Source organism: Xyrauchen texanus, chromosome 10 (assembly GCF_025860055.1).
Source record: "Xyrauchen texanus isolate HMW12.3.18 chromosome 10, RBS_HiC_50CHRs, whole genome shotgun sequence".
NCBI classification, from domain to species: Eukaryota; Metazoa; Chordata; class Actinopteri; order Cypriniformes; family Catostomidae; genus Xyrauchen; species Xyrauchen texanus.
Genome location: NC_068285.1, coordinates 31,376,345 through 31,392,384, shown reverse-complemented (window position 1 = coordinate 31,392,384; position 16,040 = coordinate 31,376,345). Strand labels below are relative to the sequence as shown.

General features: G+C 38.8%; 1 protein-coding gene across 1 annotated transcript in view; it reads left to right on the top strand.

The window, feature by feature from the left end:
- The window catches only part of LOC127650021 (gamma-aminobutyric acid type B receptor subunit 2-like), a 343,063-nt gene that overhangs the window by 196,201 nt on the left and 130,822 nt on the right, over positions 1–16,040 (top strand). Inside the window, exon 3 of the mRNA XM_052135134.1 lies at positions 8,387–8,557. Coding sequence (XP_051991094.1) covers positions 8,387–8,557 — 171 coding nt within the window. The remainder of the gene's footprint in view (positions 1–8,386; positions 8,558–16,040) is intronic.

Here is a 16,040-nt window from a genome sequence, read left to right as displayed (position 1 = left end):
AATGCATTATTCTCTGGTCCTCCGTTCCTCTTTTTTCAATTATTGCCTTTCAATTCTGCACACGTGTTCACTTTCACATGCATACCCATAAGAAAAGGAAAATCACAAAAAATGTCTCTTTGCTGTCTAGGAGAAATGATTGAGATATTAATGACATTACTGTATATGGAAACTTTTGTAGGTCCTCTGCTTCTTTTCTCCTGAGATAAAAAACTCCAGAAAAAAAATTAGTGTTGCTTCTTTGAGCCATGGACTTACTCCTATGCTTTGGATAATTGTCTTGCCTCATAGTCCAGTTGTGCTTGAGCTTCAACTCATGGACTGACCGGAATTTCTCCTTTAGGATTTTCTGGTAGGGAGCAAAATTCATGTTTCCCTCAATTATTGCAAGTCACCCTAGCCCTGAAGCAGCAAAGCATCCTCACACCATCACACTACCACCACTATTCTTGTCCGTAGGTATGATGTTCTTTTTGTTGAATTCTGTTTTTGATTGATGCCAGATGTAACGGGACCACTGTCTTCCAAACAGTTCCACTTTCAACTCCACAGAACATTCTCCCAAAGGCTTTGAGGATCGTCAATGTGTGTTTTGGTGAAATTCTGATGAGCCTTAATGTTCTTCTGGGTTTGCAGTGGTTTTTGCCTTGACACTCCATGGAAGGCATTTTTGGCCAGTGTCTTTCTAATAGTGGAGTCATGAACAATGACCTTTATTGATATGAAAGAGGCCTGCAGTTCCTTGGATGTTGTCCTTGGCATTTTTATGACTTCCTGGATGAGTCATCGCTGTGCTCTTGGAGGAATTTGGAATGTCGGCTACTTCTGGGAAGGTTCACTACTGTGCCAAGTTTTCTACATTTGAAGATAATCGATCTCACTGTGGTTCATTGGAGTCCCAGAGCCTTTGAAATAGCTTTGTAACCTTTCCCAGATATATGTATTTCAATCACCTTCTTCCTCATCATTTCTGGAATTTCTTTCAATCAAGGTTGATTGCATATTTTGCTACTGGGTGAGACCTTTTAACCAACTTAATTTTGCTGAAAAGATTATAATTAGGTGTTGATTTGATTGAACAAGGCTGGCAGTAATCAGGCCTGGGTGTGGCTAGTCCAGTTGAAACACATTATAAATGCAGTTTCATAGATTTGGGGATTTAGTGACTAATGGGGCAAATACTTTTTACAAAGACCCAGTTTGTATTGGATACATTTCGCTTCAATAGATAACATTATCATTTATAAACTGTATTTTGTGTTTATTCAGATTGCCTTTGTTTTATATTATATATGTTTGAAGATCTACAACAATTTACAACACTAGAAGACATCAGGAAGGTGGCAAATACTTTTTCACATCACTGTATGTCATTTTGCTTCTTAAGTAAATATACCTTGCTTCAAGGATGTCTAGATATTTATTTCTGGAAAGCAAGACCAAAATATTGAGTTAAAACATCGTTTTCTGCGTATTCAACCCTACGGTCTAAAAATCATCTGGAGTAAAAATCTCTGGGCCGTGGAGCTGAAAGGTGTGACAAGCTGTGGCTCTTCGGTGTAGTTTTAATTAACACTGGCACTGGGAGATTGATGGAAAGAAGACGCAGGTTGTCGGCACGGCTTTGCCACTGGCGGGGGGTGACAATTTAAATTCTGCAGCAGCACAAGCAATAGGATGAAGGGACAATTTGGGAGGAAAGGAGAGAGAGAGAGAGAGAGAGAGAGAGAGAGAGAGAGAGAGAGAGAGAGAGAGAGAGATTAGGAGAAGAATGGGGACTCACCTGCTACCGCCACCTCTAAGAATTTAGTGTTTATGTATGTCTGTGTTTGCGTGCATGTGCAGATTTGAAAAGATGCCAGCACAAGAAGTTGTATGCATTTCTAATTAAAGGTATATGCCATGAGAGTCACTGCAGGTTACACAGATTTTTCTCTGTGCTATACTGGATTTGCCTAGCTCAAATGTTGCGCTATTACCGCCTGAGGAAAGCTGGGTGTAACCTGAAATATATTTAAAATAAATGTTTGTGCACATTTTGTACTGAATATGGCAGTAGTAATACATCAAATAATGATCAAATGATGGGGAGGAGCAGTATAACCTGGCATAGATCCAGATGAGCAGAGTGGTCAAGCACATGTTGGGTGCGTTAAACAGATGATTTGGGCATCTGGATCAAAGTTGTTGAGTGATGCTGCACAGTTCCAGCAGAGTGAGCCAGATCATGGTGGTCTGCTGCATCTTTTGTGCTTTGTGTGTGCTAAACCAGCACAGAGAACATGTATCAATAAACAGTGTTTTCCGATGCATTCTTTTTTTAATAATTTTTTTTATAACCTTTTCTCCCAATTTGGAATGCCCAATTCCCACTACTTAGTAGGACCTAATGGTGGTGCAGTTACTCACCTCAATCCGTGTGGCGGAGGACAAGTCTCAGTTACGTCCGCTTCTGAGACAGTTAATCCGCGCATCTTATCATGTGGCTCACAGTGCATGACACCGCGTAGACTCACAGCATGTTGAGGTTCATGCTACTCTCCGTGTTCCACTCACAACATACCACGCGCCCCATTGAGAGCGAGAACCCGGAGGTTACCCCATGTGACTACCCTCCCTAGCAACCGGGCCAATTTGGTTGCTTAGGAGACCTGGCTGGAGTCAGCACAACCTGGATTCCAAATCACGACTTAGTGAATTCACCCTTCTGTTTGTTTGAGTTCACATTTCTTGTCATTTTACATTGACTTCAAACATGGCAATCAGAACTGAAAGCCGAAACTATCGGTTTATAAAATGTAATTTGGATCATTATGTGTGTTTATTTTGATCTAGATGTGCATAAATGCATCATGCAAGCATATTTGCCAAGCGCTCTACATGCAGTAGTGTAGTGAAAATGAATTGCACCATGTTATGTAAACTCCTTGAAAACATTTCTTGTAAGACTGGTGATCACAGTTCAATGGAAGCCATGCATTTTAAGCAAGATGTTCTGAGCTACAAATCACCTGGAGATGCCGGTCAGGGGCTAGGGGATCTGTGATGGAAGGAGAGCACCTAATTTTGTGTGATAACTTTTTTATTCTGCCTCGGTGAGAAAGTGAATGCTCACACTGATCATGTGACTCCACTGGAAAATTGAATTTATTAGGAGGTCATTACTTTTTTCGATATGCCTTACTTTCCAATTACTTTCTCCTATCTCTGCTTTATATGCAGAGACTCTTAAGTAAGCCATTTGTAGATTGATTCCCCTGAAATGTGTAAACACTGTGGCACTATCAAAACATTGTTCTGTTTGTTTGATCATCCCGACCAGTCCACGATAGAAACAGTGGTTTAATCAACGGCATAAGATTGGGGCAGACCTATCAGTTTGAACAATTAATGGCAAATGGGGGCCGTGATTGGGAAAACCTGTTGTGACACCATATTAGATGCTTTACCTTTAAGAACAGCTTTGGAACTAGGTTGTATCTTGGACTCATCAGGTGATGGTGGAAATCAAGATTTAATGTCATTATTGTTTTTATTTTATTTTTTCATCAGCAATATGCTACGGCAGCCTCTCTTAACACTCTGATGTTTTTAGAAAAAGAAAAAAAATGATATTGTCCTTGTGGAGAGAACAGGGTTGTATCTCAGTGCATTGTGCTCTGACTGTTCCCCTGTGTGGATGGAGCATTCAGCGTGTAGCCTGGTCTTAACTAAACAAAGATTAGAGCAACCTCTAAGAGACCCTTTAATGCTCTGTAGGTCCCGTAGGTGCATTTGGATTTAGTGGCACTAGCATGATAAAAATCCTTAATTGGCAGCACTAATCTGTATGTTTTGAATAACAAACACTTAATTGAGCTGAGCTGAATGACGAAGTGACATGGCACGACATGCCCATGTTGCTGCCTCTTATTCTGGACTTGGCCACTGAAGTGAAAACAGGATTACATTCTGATAGTGGTTAAAATCAGCTAATTTGCTCCACAAGAAAACATTGAAACGCTTCTAAACTAATTTTAGAGCGGAGCAATGAACATTGTGATTGAAAAACTTTACACATTCAACTTCAAATTATTTTCACTTAGGGTTGGTTATTCAGCATCCCGTTTTACAGGATAACACCACGTTCTAACCAGGCATGATATAAGAAATAAAAGTGACAAGCGAAAAAAGCTCTTCCATGAACAATTTTGGTTTTATTCTATTCAGCCACAACACAACAATCACTATGAATGTCAGGACATTTTGCCGATCTCTAGGTATTTTTTCTGTGTTGTCATGCTGGTAGCTCCGCCTACAGTTGAATAATCATTGGTCCAAATTACCACTACCAAACATTGTGTGATTGTGGGGTGTTGTAAAGCAGTTTTACTTTCAGTGAACAGAGAAATTACTTGTCGCATTGTGCCCGTTTACTAGCGATGCAGATTGCAAACAATATGCATATGAATGTTTTTGTTAAGTTGTACCTTTTTGAAGTTAGACACAAAATAACCATTAAAGTACTGTATGTAGTTCATAGAGCTAGTGTGAGAGATTACTTCTGAAAGCCATGCAATAGTTTTGTGTGAGGAACTGACTAAAATCTTTTTAACTGAATGTACTATCAGGCTTACATATGTTTAACAGGTGTGACATCACTGTTCTGAAATTTGGTACTTCTTTCATAACTGTCAGGTGAAGAAACAGCTTTTATTGAGGCAGGTCTGAAAAGACCAAAACTGCAACCAATCTGAATAGTGTCTGTCTCTGTGTTAAAGCACGCTTGGCTACAAAGAGAATCACAGACTACTAATCTCTGCCGTTATCAGGAATCTTAATGTCTTATCTTCTCCTGCACAGCAATTAACCCTACGTTGATTATCATTAATAACTCTCCTAGAGGACACAAAATCATTATATTAGATGACTTCAGTCCCTTCCAATTCCCTTTTATATGACCATGTCCACTTTACAAGGAAAAATGGATGTTGTACTGGCTCTCCTTCCCGTTAAACATGGAGAAGGTGGTCTGATTATGTCTACGCTCATGTCTACTGTCAGATATAGCTTTGCTTCACACATTTCCCCTATAATATTACAGTGTAAGACTTTTCCAAATCTGTCTGTTCCCTTGTCTAAATATTCACAGGTCAGAATGTTTTAACAGGGTTTAATGGAATTCACCGTAATGTTAGAATGTTGTTATTCGCAAGTTCTCTGGCTGTCAGGGTGTGTACACACCAGTGTGACATTGTGAGATGAGGGAAAGAATTAAGATTTTTTTCCCTCTCTCTTTCTCTCTGTGTGACAAATTCCCCTTGTTATGTTCATAAGGCATTTCAGCTGAGGTAAATGTGAAAATTTGTCAAATAAATTTCATATCAAGGTGATTTAGTCTGTGATCTTAAGAGACTGTGATTGTAATGCATGTCTCCATTAGGTTAATCTTGTGTTATTTACAAAAAATGGTTCTGTATATGTCAGAGATTATTATTTAAGCATAGTTTTGCATGTTTATTTGTGCATGCTTATGTCATCAATATCATCTTTAATGTCACTTTTAGGTTGATCAAAATCTTGAGTACATTCCAAGTTGCAACACACTCTCAGCGAAATCGTAAGGATTCGAACGACATTTTTAAATTTGGCTGATTCATATGGTAACGTGTGACTGCACTTATTTGAATTTCTATGATTTTCACCACATCCAATGACGTCACTAGACATAATTTCCATCTAATATGCGACAATTACTTGCTTCTGTCACACAACAGCTTCCTATCATGTTTACACACTCTACTGATTGGTTAAGTTTAGATAAGGGGTTCGGTTTAGGGCATAATATTAAAAAGTATATCCTTAACACCTCGTGCGCAGAACTCACGCTTACTTCCGCATTAGACATCCGGGAATTTGCATGTGATGAAGTTGTACGAGTTTATGCAAACAACATTGTACGAGACCATACGAAATAGCCAACTCGTAATTATGTACGACTTTTCATGAGATCGGGTCGGTACATTCTAAAGATGAAAATATATGAGAAATAAAGCTATGTTTCAAAATCTAGTGAACTGCCTTGCTGTCTACTGACTACATAGGCAGGTGCCTTCTAAGACATCATGGAACCTTGGAAGTGTCACAGGCAAGATTTTTAAGTTAGCATATTGCTACGCTAATTGTGCGATACTCTAAAAATCATAAAAATTGATTTAACATGTTAATTTAATGTGATTAATATTATGATAAATACCACATTAAAAAGTAATGCATTCATCATGCCCTAAATTCCATAAGTAGGTATGTTCATACCATCGGAGCAATTCATGACTGATGACTTCAAAACCTTGAAGTTTTTTATGAGTCTGTGGCAGTAGGGGACAGTCAGCTCAACTCCAGCTGTACAGGCATCGTGCCTTGTCAAGCCAACGAAATCAGGCAGCACAGCCTTCTACAGACCTGGTTTTGCACTCGAAGAATGCTGGGCCGAGCACATCAGAATGCAGGGATATTGAGATTTTAAGAAAAATTTTAAATAAATTGCCATAAAATACTTCATAGGCAGTTCACTTACTTTTGACTCAGAGTCTCCTTATATTAGAAAGTAGAGCTGAAAACATTCAGCTATATTCAGAACACAATCACTTTCTTTAGATATTAACTGATCAGCGTGCCCTTAATCACCATCATCCAGTGATTACGTCACCACTTTCATTCACCAGAGGAGCTACAAATGAGACGAGATGAGACTGATGACACTGTTCCCACAGCTCTCTAGAGGTCAGTGGATTTGGCCACTGCACACTTCAGAGCAGAAATCAGTTTAATTTCACCTCCAATTCTATTCACAGCAGAAGTTATTTAGTTGATCCAATCCCAAGCAAAGAAACTTCCAATTGCAATTTCATTTTCAGTTAAAATGCTGATGTAGACTGGAATTGTATAGAACTTGTCACATTTTTCAATTGAGGTGCTTCCTTGTGCTTCAATGTAGTTTACACTGATGCACTATAGGCAAATAGCTGCTTAAATTCAATGAATAGACCTGCAAATTCAACAACCCAGCCAAACACATTTTCAAAAAAACATCAACATGCAGCAATGAACATTTTGTCAAATTGAATGTGCAGCCGAGCAGCCAGGCAGATATTTTATGACTGTAAGCAAATAGTGTGCTCCTTTAACAAGTAGAAGACTGCTATTTCTATTTGAATTCAAAGCATTTCCATATGTTTATCTCTAAGAGACTACAACCCTCAGGATGTATTATAACCAGAGGAACAATTGTTAATCTACTGAAGGAGCACTGGCATAAAAATCATACAATGACGTTCAGGGCTGTTTTTGCTCCAGTTGAGGCTTAAGATACACCGCTTGGCGTATGACAACATGAAAGAGGGCATGTTTTGAGTGAAAGTGAGAGAGAGAGTCAGAGAGAGAGAGAGAGAGAGAGAGAGAGAGTGAGAGACGCTTCAAAAGTTTGAAGCCACATTTAAACCTTCCCTTCAAAGCCTGAAAATATATAAACATGCTTCGCATGCAATATCTGAAAAGTTCTTGCATGTTATTTGATGCAGCGCAGAGCTCAATTCACCTATTGAACTAGATGGCGAACAAACACTAAAAGGAATAGCTCACATACAGTATAAGACATTTCTGTCATTATTTAAAGCACAAGTCGCATAGGCTATTGATTTTTCAGTGTACTATTTCTTTAAACTCGTAGGCTCTGTAAATAGTCACAAGCTGATTTGCTAAGGTTGACCACCAGAGATGCCAACGTTCACTGCTTCTGTCACCATGGGCTCTCTCCAAAGGTGTGAGTGCTGTCTTTTTATAGAGACATTTTACACATACACTCTAGACTCCTGGAGTCTTGGCACACTGCCTATGGGTCAACCGCTTGTACTCTATCCAGCATGCTAGGCAAAACAGTCCAAAGTTGAACGTGAGCACAATGTTTTATCTCAGTTCAATTATGCCATGGTGCTATAATTAAAAAGTAATGACAGGCTGTTGAATTACATTGTTATTTATTCATTTATTTTTATTTTTATTTATTTTTGGTTGGCTGAAAGTAAAATTTCAACCTTTGTCACTTATTTTGTTGGATATTTATTGTTTAACATAATGATACGTGTGTGTGTGTGTGTGTGCGGTCCACATGCATGTTATACAGTAAATAAACCTTCCAATGCATATTTTAACTGAAAGACTGGAATTAATATCTTACACATTAACCATTATGTTTTCTCTCAGGGTTGTACATCTCTTTCTCCTTATAGTGTTGCTGCTAATATTATATGGATTAATATCATCACAGAAAGCCTAATATTGCCGATTTGTATCTCATATGTGACCAGTCCTTTGTAAAAATAAGCCTCCCCTACCTCTTTTTTTTCAGCTTTCTTTTGCGGCCACGACCCCTGTGCTGGCAGACAGGAAAAAGTATCCAAACTTCTTCAGGACGGTTCCATCAGACAATGCTGTGAATCCTGCTGTGGTGAAGTTTCTCAACTTTTACAACTGGAGTAGAGTGGGAACCCTGACCCAGGATGTGCAGCGGTTTTCTGAGGTATGTCAAGGAAAATAAAATTACTTAAAATTTAGGGCACAGACATGTCCTGGACTGCTAAGAGAGACGGACTACTCAGAATTTGAACTTCTGATATCACTTTTTGTTTGAGTGTGTCTGTATTTTTTGTTCTCTTGTTTGTAATGCAAATGAATACACAGTCTGAATCTCTTGCAGTATTCAATATAATCTCATTGACTAAGATTAAATAAAAGTACAATTTAAAGCATTTAGCTAGACGAGAGGAGACATTTATACATAACATCACAGATTGTGTTGTGTTTGTGTGTTTATTGAAAGCTACAGGAAATTCCTTCCTCTGGTAGGACATGTATTTGAAACCCTCCTGGGGCAAATAGATATTAGCATACCTTTCTCACACAACTGCACCATAGTAACTGCATGCTGTCAGAGTTCAAAGTATTCCTCAGGTAAAGATCTAGAGCCAAGATCGTCATTACAGATCCACATAGTCATGGCTCAGTGGAACTGCTTTTGCAAGTAAATCGTTTTGGTTTCAGATCTATTTGATTAACACTGCTATTTATGTTGCTTTTAGAAAAGTGTTGTACAGTGCCCCAGTGGGCAATGTTTCTAGCTGAAGCGAGCTACTATTTCTCATCTCAATTTACAAAAAAATAATTGCCAAGATATCAATCGTTTGATTGGATTCTTTTAATTATCCACTGCAAACACCTGTATGCCTTTCTTTCGTCTGTTAAACACATAAAAGAGATGTTAGGCAGAATATTATTGACTGACAGCCTTAATCACTTTCTCTTTTTTTTGCAACAAACAATGCCAATATTCTTCAAAATTGGACCTCATAACAAGTTTGGGAAAACAATTTTTATTTTGACAGAACCCTAACCCTTTAATAGCTTAATAGACATTTTAGACAGTAAAATTTTTCCAATACTTTTCAGGTGTGAGCTTAATTAACATAATCGCCGGCCAGGCAGATGGAGATGAAGCACGCAATAGTGTCTCTCAGGTGGAGGATGTTAATCACTTAACCGTCAAGACTCCCTGCTGAGTTAATGGTTCCAGCAACAGAAAAGCACATATTTGTTGCCGAGGCAGTGTTTTGTGTTCTCATCGAGTGACTGAAGAACTGACAAGACGTAAAGCTGATCTGAATGTTTCCATTGCACTCAGATGAATATCACCACAAACGCTGATTGTAATCCAAAGTGATTCTGTCACCAAGCATTATCTCTGCCTTTTTTCCTACACTAAAATAACATCAAAAAGCAGAGACACAAACATCTGTATAATGTAATTTCTATGCTCAATGAAAGCTTCATATGGACATACGCATTCTACGTCAAGCCTCAAGGGTATAAATATGCAATCACATGCTTTCACAAGCTCAAGTTTTACGTTTTTTTTTTGTTGTTCCAGCCACATACAGGTATACAGTGGAACGTAATCATGATATTGAGGAAAATTACTCCATTAAGCTCACCTGGCTAATTTGGAGCATTTGTTTCAGAATCTTGTGCATATTCTCCCTTGGTTCAGTTCACGTAGGCATATATGAACACTGTACTCGCATCCACACCAAAACAATTGGTCCCAGACCACCTGGATGAGGTGGCACAATTTCTTCTCTCTTTTGGATAGTTACAGAACAGACAAAGGTAGGACAGCATCAGTATCTTTTTGACAGAAATAAACATTGCTTCACTCTTTTAGTGTGTGTGTGTGGGTGCGTGCACGAGAGGGACAAAGCTCGGAATGAGCTCCGTGACCGTGAGAACAGTATATTTTCAATGCACAAATAAATGTAAAAACCAATGATGGCTAAAAAAAAAGAAATTTTACAACTCGTACTCATCCATGTGTCAGATAATGTTTACTTGCAGTGTAACCTCTGCACGGTACAGAATGCACATTCCAGTCAGAGACGTTTTGCATAACCGTGACAAACAATACTCAAATATTTGAGCTAAATGCAACATTATCTTTTAGCCTCTGCTTTGGAACAAGACAATTAAACTAGAAGTCTGAGAATCCCCTAAATCTGTCAGGGGTGAGTGTAGGAGTGTTGACTTCCAAGACACTGGCAAAAGAAAATCCCATTGAAGCACTAATTTAATTGTCTTGCAAAGACTCCCCTTCTCACCCCCAACTGGAATGCAGGACTTGATGGGCTCGGCCAGACCTGCCACAAAAAAAGTCGATGAGGCAGGCATGGTTATAGCTCAAGCCCGAGAACAAAGTTAAAAACTCCAGTGCATACTCCCTCACTGACTGGTCTCCCTGCTGGAGATCGAGAAACCTGGTAATGCAAAAAGGAGCAGGGTTTAGAAAAACGAATCCCTGCTGGGTCCAAGTCTGGTCAGATTGTTACGTCAGGGGTGAGTGTAGGAGTGTAGGAGTGTAGACCCAAACACAGGAATGAGGTTATAAAAAAAAAAAAAAAAAAAATCTGATACAAGTGGGAAGAGGGCAAAATATATAGAGGAGCACACATTAGGTACAGGTGGAGGAAATCAACATAACAAGGACTAGACTAATAAGAGGATGTAGTTAGGGGAACGAGGCAGAGCAAGGAGAGCATATGGCTGGCAAACACACACAGCCAAATGCTTTCAATACAAAACAGAGACAAACATAGAACAGTCCAGCAGGTGTCGTGACAAAATCACTCTGGGGCAGATTCACTAAACAGTTGCACCGCTTTTGGGTGTGATAATTGAGTGCAAAAATCTGTGTCTAATTCACTAACTACCCTCAATCTGTTTTAGCAGGCACTATCAGCACTGAAATTGCACTGGGTCCTAAGGTTATAAAGGTTATACATTTTTAGTTTAGCTTTCATTTCCATTGTATTTCTTTTTTAGATTTAGTTTTTATATTAAGTGATAAATGGAGAATGGGGAAAACAGGCATTTGTGTAACTTGGGTCAAATAGCTGGACACCCTACAGGTATATATATACCCAATTTGTAAATAATAATTATAATTGTTAAACAAGACCAACAGACTTTCATTACAGATATTACAGGAAAAGAAATCACATAATTCTGATTTAAGAATAATTTTTAATTTAATTTAACCAAAAAGTTCTCTTTAGTGCATTTGATTTTACATGAGAAAGTAACGTGTGTGAGAGAGTGAGAGAGTGAGTGAGTGTGTGAGAGAGAGAGAGAAAATCAGAATAAGTTACTGGATATTATTATATTGTTTCTGTTCTCTTTGTTTTAAGCTTATGCTTTGGCAACACAACAAATAGTCATTCCAATTGAAATAATTTAGAAGTAGATATGAAATTATTGGGTGTTGCTGACATCTTCAGACATCTTCAAATTCATGCAACAATTTCCTGTTTATCTTGAGAAACACTCTGCTCCGGGGATGTAGTTGTCCAGTTTCTCAATCCCGATGTTAACTGTCCACATATGGAAAAGAAGTGCTCCACAAAAGCTTGTGAAGCAGGAGCACACACGATGATTGTTGGTGCCAAACGGGCTGGTTTGAGTATTTCTGCAACTGCTGATCTCCTGGGATTTTCACACATTCTCAGTCTCTAGGATTTACTTCAAATGGTACCAAAAGCAAAAAAACATCCAGTGAGTGGCAGTTCTGCAGATGGAAACACCTTGTTGATGAGAGAGGTCAACAGAGAATGGCCAGACTGGTTCAAACTGACAAAGTCTATGATAACTCAGATAACCACTCTTTACAATAGTGGTGAGAAGAATATCAACTCAAAATGCTATTCTGAGATGCAGGTTGGTGCTGTTTTAGTGCAAGAGGGGGACCTACACAATATTAGGCAGGTGATTTTAATGTTGTGGCTGATTGGTGTAAGCCTATTGGACAATTGTGCACCAGAAAATTATTATCTTAAAAATAAACAGTTTTCACATTATTTCAGAATGCCAATAACATTTAAAGTTAATGTGAAATGGAATTACATTACAGATTAATCATTCACAATAAAACCAGTAACACGCATTAAACTAACATGGGTACATTTTCATTTAATGTTTAGGCTACTTAAATATATATATTTTTAAACTCTACACCTTAGCATGACACTGGCAGCATGCCACTCGCACAACTAAAGAACTGTTTACATATATTAAACTTAATCAACAGGAATTATGTGAAACACACATGCTGTTAACAAAGCTTATAGGTGCAGTATGTAAGATTCAGAAACCCTTGTTATTAATGACAGCTGTGGCCGTTAAGTGAACTGCAGTCAGCTACCTGTAGCTCATGCTCACGCTCGTGCACACACTCCATAGAGACACGAGCGAGCGAGCGACCAAAACAATGACGTAACGTACAAAGAGACTGAACGTGATTCACCGACATCATGCTGACAGATGAGGTAGCATAATTAAAATTACACAGTTATGATTGTTTTACTACAAACTTTGAGACTGTATATTATATTTGTGTGGCAGCGGGTGCGTAGGAGCGCCCGTCCAGAGAGAGAAAGCAGTAAGGGCGCTTGCACCTGAGCTAAATTATGTCTAACACCTGTCTCTAATTTCAGTGAGCATGGGGAGAGCGGCATATAAACGGTCACAGAACCACCAGGTGGTGCTGGAATAGCTGGTTCATTGTCTACACAGGGGTACCGCAGAGTGTGTCCAGTGCCACTGCCCGGCGTCACTGGAGGGGGTCCTGTAGCTTGCGGAGGACCATATGGCAGTGCACACAAGGGCGGAAGAGCCCTCTTCTCCCAATGCTCACTGAAATTAGAGACAGGTGTTAGACATAATTTAGCTCAGGTGCAAGCACCCTTACTGCATTCTCTCTCCGGACGGGCGCTTGACCACGCCGCCGCTGCCACAATTTTACTCTCCAGTGCTGTAACAGGGCTGAAACAAAGTGTGAATATAGGTCTGACTATGCGAGACTGTAGTTTGAAGTAATCACCTTTCTTTGCATGATACATTGACTGCATTTATACGATAGCCTATGTCGGCGTTAGCTAGCTAGCCAGCTTTATCAATAGCTGTTAGCTAAATTTGATGGATGATGACAGTAGCTGTTTATAAAATAGACTGTACATGACAAATATGTTGACACAATTCATTATTGATGTGATTCCATCACAACTGTCATTTTGATATATCACTGCACAATTGTTTTATAATAATATAATGTATATATTTTCTGTATTACCAAACACAAGTCTTTTTGCATGATCTTGAACATTGTCTAGCATTCATTTCATGCATTATTGTAGTTTAGCTAAAATTACATAGATCAATCCTTATGGTACTATATTTACTTATGGTAAGCTTACCTGTCTAATAAGAAAAATGCCAATTCTGGGTTGGTTTTGATCCCCAAAACCGAACGAAGTTCGCTCCAGGAATCAAATGCACTGCCGATGTTCACTCTAGTTTTTGTTCGACCGTGATCACGTTCCCGCTTAGGTGGACGGGATTCAGAAGATAATTTTACTTTTTTTTGGCTTACTCTGAGTTTGTGTAGGATATGGTGTTGTGCTGGGAGCTAGATGTTTGCTTGATTCCATCTCTAAGGTAATGTTACCTAGTGTTGCAGTTTGCTATTGCTGTTGAATAGCGGAAGAGAAGAAATGAGGCAAGGCTCTTGGGAGTGCGCATAAACATCACAGCCTTTGGATTTTCCCGGCAAAAGCGATCCACTCCCTTAACATGAAAATCAGTCTACAGGCTTTAATAGGCAACCTAGGAAGTCCGGGAAGGGCTCATTTTTTAAGTTGCATCATAAGCCGTTCACACATTGGCAAAAAAGGGCAGATATAACATGAAAAATTGTACATATTGCACCTTTAATTTGTATATAACCTCCCAATACTAAAAACATGCAAATTGTTTTATCATGTACATACAAATCATTCTGGATATGGCCTTGAAAATTTGACATATGTTGAGCTTTATTTTTTTGCTTAATAATTTATTAAAAACTTAATATGAATTAATTCTTAATAAATGATTCTAGCAACAATAAATCTCATCAGTCTTAGATTAATTAGAGAAAATTATTCAACATCGGTGTCAGAGTACTCCAAATCATTGTCATCTAAGTCCATGTAGTTTGAGCCCTGTGTGAATTCCATGCTCCTCTCTGTTCTCTCCAAGAGACCCATGTTAGACCCATTGTCTGTGTCAACAAGCATCACTTTTTTTTTCTCTATACAGTTTAGTCAACGTGCCAGTTCTGCACTGGGCAATCATCTCCCCAGTATGAGGGTGCTCTACCCGATGCAAATTTAATAAAACATGATGCACTTGGTCTGTGGGTGGGTGGAAAAAGCATACTGAAATGCCTAAAAATGAGGCAGTTAAACACTTCTTGCTCCAACCATTAATGCACAATGTTAGTTTAAATGCTTCTTTTACAATGTCCTTGAGCTTTTGTTGAGCTTTATAAATTTTTGCACTAATAAGACTGTTCACCCTGGCTGCCCAGGTGTTTTGAATTTAGGGTCAAGGGTTGAATTGAACAGCCGAAACTATGCAGTTTTAGTTTTTCCATTTATGTATTTTTTATTTTATATATATTTTTATGTTTAATTCAGTTAACGAAAAAAAAAAAATTAATTTAGGTATTCATTTTAGTTAGAGCTACACTATGTAACTTTTGGCCCTCCTGCGGTTAAAAAATAAAACTGCATGTGTCTTGCGGAAGAACGTTGTTTTGGTATTGATGCAAGTTGTGCTTCGGCTCTGCTCCTCTGCATTGATGAATGTGTGAATGAATGATGTGTGTGTGTGTGTGTGTGTGTGTGTGTTGTTAGGGGTATAACAGTTTTGACCCGGACCAGATATGGAGAAAGAAAACCAGGAGTCGAGAAATTCAATTAAAGAATCAAAATTTACTGAAGAATAGTTTGCAGTGAAATTGGTAGAGCCAGCGACAAAGTCTCACGAGGAGATCGAAAGCCAACTCGTACCTTACACAAAATCTTACATCAATTATACCATTTGCAAGGACGTACATTCCATTATTTTACTCCTGATTGGCTAAAAGAACATAAAGTCACAACATATAGAGAGCTATGCGGCCTATCAACATTAATCAGCGCACTTGTCGTCAGAGCCCGAGATTTGCATCAGAAGTGACCTCGCAGATGATCGCGGGCGTCTTCGAGTCGGCCTGGTGTGCCTTCCTGGGTTCAAAACCTGGGTAGAAGGTCAAACACACACAAAACACTGACGAACAACAGTTCTTCTCTGGGCACAGGAGAGCCAGAGCACACATTATCAGGTCATTTAAGCCAAAACAAGAGAGATAAAATATTCACTCCTCGGGCAGAGGAGAGGGGTAGAAATAACATACCTTTCTTCCCTAAAGAAATAATAAGAGAAAATCACACTTCTACTATTCAGGTAGTATTGCATAGGACTTTAAACCATATACTTAATCATAGAAATGTAACGATCAAACACAGAACATATGTTTAACATTCTCCCTGCCCCCTCTCTTCACAGCTAAGCTTATCCCCAAAGGACCTTCAGACTAC